General features: G+C 35.5%; 2 protein-coding genes across 2 annotated transcripts; one reads left to right on the forward strand and one right to left on the reverse strand.

Moving 5' to 3' along the window:
- Nucleotides 1-2,351: 2,351 nt before the first annotated feature.
- Nucleotides 2,352-5,252, forward strand: LOC108994969. Its single transcript, XM_018970412.2, has 5 exons — nucleotides 2,352-2,509; nucleotides 2,646-2,800; nucleotides 4,298-4,356; nucleotides 4,585-4,704; nucleotides 4,776-5,252. Exons 1-5 carry the CDS (start codon nucleotides 2,403-2,405, stop codon nucleotides 4,833-4,835), a joined length of 501 nt encoding a protein of 166 aa, XP_018825957.1. The 5' UTR covers nucleotides 2,352-2,402; the 3' UTR covers nucleotides 4,836-5,252.
- A 1,631-nt stretch (nucleotides 5,253-6,883) lies between these two features.
- LOC108994994 lies at nucleotides 6,884-7,333 on the reverse strand. Its single transcript, XM_018970445.1, has one exon. It carries the CDS (start codon nucleotides 7,331-7,333, stop codon nucleotides 6,884-6,886), a length of 450 nt encoding a protein of 149 aa, XP_018825990.1.
- Nucleotides 7,334-9,945: the final 2,612 nt, after the last annotated feature.

Raw genomic sequence — 9,945 nt, forward strand, 5'->3', positions numbered from 1 at the left:
AAAATCACTCTTGAAAGTTTAAAATATTATTCTTATTTTGGGATTTGAAAAAGATGAATTGTTTATTATATTTTGTGTGAGAGTTTGAGAAAATTATAATGATGAGAATTTTATCTCATTCCAAAAATACCCGTAAGGGTACGGTTGGGTAATGTGATGAGATAAGAAATTCTTAAAATTTTTCACAATTTTCTTTTTAAATATCACTCAAATATAAAATATTTTTTTAATTTCAAATCTTCAACTTTTACATTTAATTATTCCTTAATTAGTTAATTATTGTAATTTTTACCAACTTTAAAACACAAAAATCAATTTAACTTTTTTAAATTTCAAAATAAAAGTTTATATTAAAAAATCATATTTGAAGAATTTTTAAATTTTTTAATATTTTTATGAACAATTGTTTCTTATTTTTCAAAACTCAATAAAATATCTTAATTCAAATCATTTTACTATTATTAACAATTATTTTATTATTATTTACATAATTTTAAGATAATTCAAATGTCGAAACGGGCTATAATCAGCAAAGTAAATACTCTTTGCACAAACTCGCCAAAAAGGTCGACGCGTGGTTTGTTTTCGAGCGCGTTCCACACGCATCGCCGCACAACGATGCTTTCGACGGCTACACTCGCTGTACCCAACAGTTTCGTCTCACTGATATCTTTCAGATTTGGGTCACCCCATCACCATCCCACCAGCACGTGGTTGCCAAGCACCATCATAAAAGCGCAAGAATGCAGATAATTAGCAGATCAGTCCACTTAATGCCCATTTTCCATTTTGTTATCGTTTTATCTAAACTGTGATTTTGAAGAAGGGATTGCGGATCTCTCTAAAAATCATTTAAAGACAACAAGCAACAGTCCACCCCTCCACTCTCACCGTTTTTAGCGGAGGTTCCACCGCTACCAGCGGTGGTTCCATTGTTTGCAATTTTTTGTGAACAGTTTATTTCCGTCTTGTAAGATGTCATCTTCTTTGTAGAACATGAGTGAAGACCAAGAAATTGATTGCAAAAACTCACTTTTTTTTCTTTTTTATCTACCACTTTGCACTGTTGTTATTGTTCTGAGTTGTTTGTTGGAGAACTCCACCCCTTTTCTTGTATAATCTTTTCTAATAAAATATACTTATTTAGAATGAAAAAAAAAAACAGCTCTGCTAGTTACAACCGGCCTGCGGAACCGCAGTGCAACCGGTTGTTATTTATTTCATTTCTTGAGTTAAGAAAAAGAGGGCCCACCAAAAAGAGGGACACCAGTCACACCACTGCCCCATTGCTACGGCGAAACCCTTAGAAAGTTTCAGGATTCTTTCGGTACAACTCCATTGTTACAACTCCTCTCAAATTATTCCACCGTCGGCTCCTCAGTTTCTACTACAACCATTACTCCAACCATCGCTTTCCTGCTTGCCTCTAGCTTTCAGCAATAAATTTTCATCAATGATGGTATCAAAGACACTCGTGCACCCAATCATTTTCAAAGCTCAGCACCATTTGAAGGCTTGCAAATAGTGGATAATAGTGAAGCTCATCAGATTGCCATGAAAGAAGTGAAGCTCCATTGCATAACCAAAAATTATTTTCCATTTGTCTCCCTCCTTTTTAGTCATCTTATCTGGGTCATTGTTGGTTACTTAGGTTTTTGTTGATTACTCCTATTTTTTAGTGAATTTTATGGTCATAGTGGGGCGGGGTTTCAAAAGCGAAGTTAGCAAAAAAAAAAAAAAAAAAAGAGCAAGATATTTCATTGAAGCAAAGTTGAGAGGAGTTTTGACCAGAGCGATTGTTTTTGGAGCAAAAACTCAGCCTGTTAGTTTTATTATCAAGGTTGAGTCGACTCACTGATTACGTTGAGAGGAACCTCGAGTCCTAATCTTCATCCCATCGACTTGGGTATAATCATCATTGTCACAATCACCTACGCAATACTATCGAAGGGAAAAGGGGAACCATTGAGTGAGAAGATGGAAGACGAAGACAATGAAGAAAGAGGGATTTCGAGAGAGTTCTGGAAGGCAAAAGAGAAATGAGGATTTTAGTGGGAAGAAACAAGATAGAGGAAAACAAAGGAAATTTTAGAAAAGAAGGAAATGACGTCGTTTCAATTTGCCACGTGGGACGCGGTTTTCCCGTGATTCCCCTGGCCGGTTGTGTATAGAGTTTGTTAAAAAAAAAATGCCATCCAAACATAGACGCGACGTCGTTTTCGGTTTCCTCCTCTGCTCCCAGAACCGAGTCCCGACATTTGAATTTGAAATTTCCAAGAAGAGGAGAGGAAAGAAGGAGCTAAAACGGCGTCGTTGGGATTTTCGCTCTGAGTCTCTGCGCAATTATTATTTATTTACGTTGGGAAGTAGGAAGATCAAACGCGCGAGAGACGAGAGAGAGAATGGTGAGAGACTTGGAAGCACTGAGCGAAGAGGAAAGAAGAGCTCTTCGAGGCAGCAAATTCGCCCCCCTACCTTCCCTTCCCCCTCCCCCTTCTTCCCAACCCAGGTCCCCTTCATTTTACCCCTTATTTCCCTCCTCTTCTTCTTCTTCTTCTTCTTCTTTTAGGGTTTCCCCCCTTAATCTTTCTGGATTTTGATTATTTCTTTAATGTCTATTTATACATACGTGTAAATGTATACAGGCTGGCGCACCCTGGAGGACCCCTGAGGACGAATAAGGCCGCGGCTTTGGCGAAATTTCTGGCAAGAAAGCTTCAAGAGCCCAATGGATTAGCCTCTATAAACCCCGATCTTCTCGACATCGCTGTCCAAAATGCCAAACTCACCGTCCTTTCCAGTAACTATTTCACCTCTCTCTATTCCACTAGTACCAGTATTATTTTTCTTCCATATGTAATTTCTTTTATTATGCGTATTGAAATTTAAAAATTTTGATAGAGCCTCAATTAAAAAAAAAAAGTTTTAGTTTTGTAACATTTGATTTACATTATTAGACAAATGTGTTTTTTGTTCTCTAACCTCATTTCAAAATGTGGTTTGTTGGCTGAATCAATAAGATGACAGACAAATAAGAGAATTTTGATAGTGAGAACTGCATATTCAGATATCTTCACATGTTTGTTTATTTTTTTCACAAGTATATCTTCACATATTTTTGACTTTATACTTATAAAAAAGAAACATATTTATGACTTTGTCGCAGTCGAGTTCTTTAAATTAAGTCTTCACCATCATTTTTAATTAAGCAATTCATATTAACAATAATTACTGAATACACTGTATGACCCTTAGTTGTAGTTGCGGGATGAGGCGGCAAAATCTAAATTTGTGATACCCCATATGATAAGGATAAGAGTAGGTGGTGTATGGGATCCCACATTGCTTGGAAATGAAAATTTTTTTCTCTTTATAATGTTCCAATGGGGTTCCAATTATATCATTGACTAGTTTTTTTGGAGTATAGGCCAAGTGGTTTGAGCCTTCCATTGGAGCATTACAAATGAATGGTATAATAGCTTATCCCAATCAGAAATGTGGGACTTGAGCCGTGCCAACTAAGATGGACTAGCCCAACGAGGACGTTGGAAATTTAAGGGGGGGGGGAGATTGTGATACCCCCATATGATAAGGATAATGATATGTGGTGTATGAGATTCCACATTGCTTGAGAATGAGAAGTTCTTGCTCTTTATAATGTTCTAATGAGGCTACAATTGTATCATTGACTAATCATTTTGGAGTATAGGCCAAGTGGTTTGGGCCTTCTATTGGGGCATTACAAAATTGTTCATGGAATAAATATAATTTGCACCCTTAGACTGCTGTGTGTTTTGCATTTTTCATCTCCAACTACCAAAATTGACACATTACACTCTCTAACTACCAAAATTTGACGCTTTTCACCTTCCATTGAAACCCAACTGTTAATTCTACTGGCTAACCTATTTTTTATGCATCTTAATGCTCAGAATGGAAAGAGCATGCTTAGTGTAAGAGTTTAGTAATTGGATGGTACAGTTTGTCAGTTTTTTATATCGTTGGGTGCAAAGTGCCAAAAATCTAGTAGTTTGATGGTGCAAATTATTTATCTGTTGTTTTCCCCACATTGGGTCAATGAAAGATTTTGGAAATTTATTCAAACATACAAATAGGTATTTTTTAGAATTGTGTCCATAGAGGACCAACTTGTTACTTGTTCCTTTGATTGTTATGGCAATGTGCATGGTAAATCCATGTCCATGGTGTAGGTTGCTTATGTTTGTGTATTTGATGTATTGGAAGTCATCAATGAATGTAAAGAAGTTCCTAATTTTGTTTTATTTGTTTATATCAGGTGGTACATCAAATTCAGGAAGTAAGATTCAACATGTAGACTCTTTTGGTGACTCTGAGGTGATTTGATCCTGCAATCCTGTAACTCCTCCACTGTGTAATCCATGAAATCATTATTTCTGATTAAAATGGTTCATATTTTTATTAACCCAGTATAGAGTTATTGTGATGTAAGTTAATAACGAAAATTGATGGTGAAAAAATATAAAGAACTGAATTAAAATATAGATAGGATGATCCCTGAATGGGCTATATATTACTTCTCAGATGGGTGCTTTTTTTTGGCAGGATTCTACTGACGGAGGAAAAGTGGAAAGTTCTGAGTTAAAGAAATATAAGAAAAAGAAGAAGAAGAAGAAGAATAAGAACAAGAAGACAGAAAAAGAGAAGAATAATAAAATACGAAAGGTTTTTTGTTGTAGGATTTCTTGTATTTATGTCTTTGCTGTTGCCTAATAAAAATTTTGTTTTTGCTGCAGATCGTGGAGGAACCTGGATGTGCTATGGTGAAGAAGTCTAAAAAAAAGTCCAAATTGTGATCAGAATGTAAATGTGAGAAATGGTTTTAGCAGAGAAATGGAAGTCATGGTATTTTTTTTTTGTTTTTTGGAACATATGCTGTGTGGATGCTAGATAGGACCGGCAACCGACCTTGGGACAGCCAGCAACATTTGGAAATGACTGGGTTCCTAGCCATGCGATTGAATCTATACCTTATTTTGACCTATTGCTTATTGTCACAATAGGTAGTGCTGGTGCACATAAGTAGTATTTTTTTTTCCTTCATAAATTTTTGGGTGGAGGGAAAGGGTCAAGATGGCGATAGGAAAGCTTTGTGATTAGCTGGGAAACCCATATAGTGTATGCCATTTAATATTTTGATCCGAGTCTCTTTTGTTTATCTACTCAAATTTTCTAAGCGTTTTCAGTTTTAAAATAAGTTACTTCATTTACTACATGTTTTTGTTGGTGAAGAATCAAAATGATTTGTCTTGAGTATTTACTTTGGGTTAAATATTGAAATAATACAATTACCCGAAATGCACTTGTGGGAAACTTTTTGTTGAGGGTCTATGCATTTCCGGGATTAGTCAGGATGTTGTTTCTGGACATCTGGTGCCAATAAAAAAAAATTGAAATAATACATATGGTTTGTTAATGGGTTGATTGGTTAGTAAACTCTGTAATTCAACTTTTTATTTCTGACAATGCGTAGTTTAAATCATTTATAATGTAATGTTAATGGAGTTTATAAAATTATCTCTGAAGTTTTGGCCAACCTTTTGAACAATATTATGGAGATGATCGTTTCGAAATCCCATAATGCGTTTGTTAAAGGGAGACAAATTCTGAATTATGTTTTAATTGCAAATGAATGTTTGAATGGTAGAATTAAATTGGGTGAGCTAGGATATTTTATGTAATCTTTATCTGGAGAAGACTTACAATCATGTCAATTGGAATTTTTTGTTTTATTTAAAGGGGATATGTGGTTTTTGGGGGAGGTGGAGCTGGATCAAATATTGTGTTTCAACTGCTGGTTTGTCAATATTAGTGAATGGTTCTCTTGAAGGTGTTTTTTTAACTAGTTCTTGAGGTTTGAGACAAGGAGACCTGTTGTCTCTCTTTCTTTTTGTCATTGTGATGGATGCTCTTAGCTGTATGCTGGAGGCTGCGATTGGTGGTGGTTTGTTGTCAAGCTTCTCGGTGGGAGGTCCTCATGATGGTTTGATTATTGTTTCTTACATTTTGTTTTCAGATAATACATTGTTGTTTTGTGTTGTGAACCCTAGTCATGTGCAGGCTTTGTGAGTGCTTCGGCTTTGTTTTGATGATGTGTCCAATCTTAAGGTAAATTTGGTTAAGTTCGAGATGGTATCGGTGGGTCATGTGAGAAATATGAGAAGTTTGGCAAGTATTATGGATTGTCAGGTTTCCTCTTTGTCGATATTTTACCTTAGACTTCTTTTGGGGGCTACGTTGAAGTCTAGCACTAGGTTGGGACAGTGTTGGAGAAGGTAGAGAGGTTGGTGGGTTGGAAGAGGTTGTATTTGTCAAAAGGGGAAAATCACTCTTATTAAAAGTATTTTGTCTAATCTTCCTACATATTTTCTATATTTGTTTCCCATTACAATTGGTGTGGCAAATTGGTTGGAGAAGTTATTTCGAGACTTCTTATGGGAACGTATTGGGTAGGAAGTTAAGGCATCGTTTGAATGTTGAGATGGTCTCATCTCATCTTACCATTCAAACACAAACACTTTTAAATTTCAAATCTTCAATATTTTCATCTATCATTATCTAATAATTATAATTTTTTTAAACTTTCAAACAAAATACAAAAAATAATTCAATTTTTATCAAATCTTAAAATAAAAATAATATTAAAAAAATCATATTCTAACAATATTTTAACTTTATAATATTTTTATTTAATTTTTTTTCTCTAATTTTCCAAAATCATATAAAACATCTTTATTCAAACTATTTTACTAATATTCACAAATTAGTTCACTATTATTAACATATTTCTTATTTCATCTCAATATCTTTTTTTATTTTATTTTTTGAAAATAAACTATTTCATTCATCCTAGTAGTTGCTTGATACAAGGGGGACAGTCCTCAATCATTATGCAATCCTCTTGGCAGCTAAGAGCAAATTTTGCCAAGTGATGTGCAATTACATTAACTTCCCTATGGACATGTAAGACAGACCAAGAGAGGAACTTAGAAAGCAAAATCTTAATATCTCTAATAATAAGGCCAGAATCACTCAAACTATCTTCTTTGTTTTGGATTGCTTTCACCACCAACAAGGAGTCACCTTCGAGTACTACATGCTGAAGACCCAGATCTGCACAGAAGGAAGAGGCTCTTCGAGCTGCTATGGCCTCACCAAGAAGTGAATCCGGGATCAGGTCCATTGAAGAACATAAGGATGCCATAACAGCTCCTTCTGAGTTCCTAACAATTACACCAATCCCCACCCTTGAATTGACTTTATCAATGGTAGCATCCCATTTGGCTTTGAACATATCTTAAGGGGGAGCAATCCATCTGTTAACTTTAGCAGCTTGGGTTACTTTCTGTTTAGTTCCATTCTCAATCTACAACTTAATAGAACTCAGTTCTGTTTGGATAAGCTTTGACACCTGGTAAGGGGATTGGAATTGCTGTTCAAAGAGCCAATTATTCCTCCTACTCCAAATGGTTTTTGCAATAACAACAAATTCTATGATTTCCAATGGAGAAAAGTGATCCATTAAAAATGTTAGAATATCTTTAAAGGATCCTTCATGCAGGCTTGATTTCTGAATTCTTTTTGAACTCATAGACCATACATCTATTGAAGCACCACATGACCAAATAGCATGAGAGACTGATTCTGGGTTCAAAGAGTAGATTGGACAGAGAGGTGAATCTACTATCTTTCTTTTATGCAAATTCAACTTAGTGGGAAGGGACTCACAAGCAGCTCTCCAGAGGAAAGATTTTATTGCTTGAGGTGCTTGGATACCCCAAACCTTGTTCCAAAATCTCGAGCTTGAACTTTGAGTTGAAGATTGCCCCACTTTATCTTCTATCAAAGAGCCTTGAAGGTGATAAACACTCCTTACAGAAAATTTCCCATTGCTCGAGCACCTCCATGTCAGCATATCTTGACTCCTGCAAGGGCTAATAGGGATCTGGCTAATTAGTTTTGCTTCAGAGACAGAGAATATGTTATAAATGAGAGACAGATCCCACTGCATGGTAACTGGGTTAATGAGCTCAGCAACTTAGGCTTCAGCCTCTAGAATATGGACAGGAGATTGCACTTTAAAAGTAGATGGGCATGGCAGCCATTGATCCTGCCAAATTTTGATTTTCCTTTCATCACCAACTTTCCAAATCAAACTTGTCTTAATTACTGGTCTGGCTAGAAGGAAGCTCTTCCACACATAGGAATCTTGAGGTCTTGATTTGGTTGATAGAAAATCCGAGGTAGGGAAGTATTTAGCTTTGAGAACCTGAGCTGCAAGGGATTGAGGGTTCTGAATGATCCTCCAACCTTGTTTAGCCAGTAAAGCTAAATTAAAATGTTCGAAGTCCCTAAATCCCAAACCCCCTTTCTGCTTGGATTTCCCTAGTTTCTGCCAGCTCAACCAATGTATTTTGGACCTATGGTTGCTTTGACCCCACCAGAAGGATTGTAGGAGCTGATTGAGTCTTCTAAGAATTGTTTTAGGGAATTTGAAGATCCCCATACTATATGTTGGGATTGATTGCAGCACAGATTTAAGGAGGGTCTCCTTCCCAGCTTGGGACAGCAGGTTGCTCTTCCAATTAGTCAAGTATTGAATGAAAGGCCTTTGTTTTGTTCCTTCCCACATAAGATGGTAACCCCAAATATTTATCAAAGGATCCTGAAGCTTTGATTCCTGACTGTTGAAGAATGGCTTGTTGGACCTCAACTTTGGTGTTCCTGCTGAAAAGGATGGAGGTTTTTTCAAGAATTAAGCCTCTGACCCGAAACTTTTTCATAGCTGCTTAATACCTGTTGTAGTCTACACCATTCATCTGGATTAGATCTGCAGAATACCAAGCTGAGATGTAGGGAATTATTTCTGGGATTCCAGCTGCTCGAGGATCCTTTCATGTGAACCACCTTTTCTTTGCAGATGACAGCTTGGTATTCTGCAGATTTCATCTCAATATCTAAACGAAAGTTTTACTCAAAGTTTTGAATATCGTTCCGGTGACTGTTTTAGTCGAGGCATTATAATGAAATATTTCAGTATTGTTTTGGTGTACCGTTTTGGGATAATCTATATATAGATAAATTAATTATATATATAAAAATTATATTCCAAAATAATAACAATATAAGTGTTAAAAAATATATATATATGAGAAACTTAATAATACTTATCAATACAAGTCTTTACAACACACATTTGTAAAACTTAATAATACATCAAATTCTCAATCCAACTATTAAATTAATAATATTTTTGTTTTGATCTCCACATCCAAAAAAGCCACCGGCAATAGAGAAGAAATATTTTTCATTTGGTGTAAATGGAAAAGTTTGCATTAAATTGCTATAATCACTACAATAAATTTTAGTTTTAGGGATGAAATTATTTAGGGACGAACTAAATTTTGTCCCTAAAAGTAATTATTGGAGACAAAATCTCGTCTCAAAACATGGATAACTTTATAAAAACGTTCCAACGGCTAAACATCCGTTTGAACTAGATCTTCTGTGACGAATTAGGTTGTCTCAAAAAGTCAAAACTGTTCGAATGGCAAAAAGTTGGTTCGAACAGGATATTAATGTCTGTTCGAATGGTTTTTAATCTGTTTGAATAATAATCTTGGTGGAGAAATAATTTATTTTGTCAGGGAAAGCTCAAAACCATTCAAACCGCAATTGGTTTGTTCGAACGAGAGAGATTTGGTGGGAAAATCTGGCGAGAATGTTGCAAGATTGTTCAAACTACACACACTTCGTTCGAACACAACATTTATGCATTTGAACGGATAGTTTGGTGGGAAATTAAATTAAAATTGGTGGGGATTTTTTAAACTTGTTCGAACGGAACATAAAATATTTACGAATTCATAAATTAATTTTATGTAATTAATGTACAAATATTTTAGT

Source organism: Juglans regia, chromosome 7 (assembly GCF_001411555.2).
Source record: "Juglans regia cultivar Chandler chromosome 7, Walnut 2.0, whole genome shotgun sequence".
Taxonomy (NCBI): Eukaryota; Viridiplantae; Streptophyta; class Magnoliopsida; order Fagales; family Juglandaceae; genus Juglans; species Juglans regia.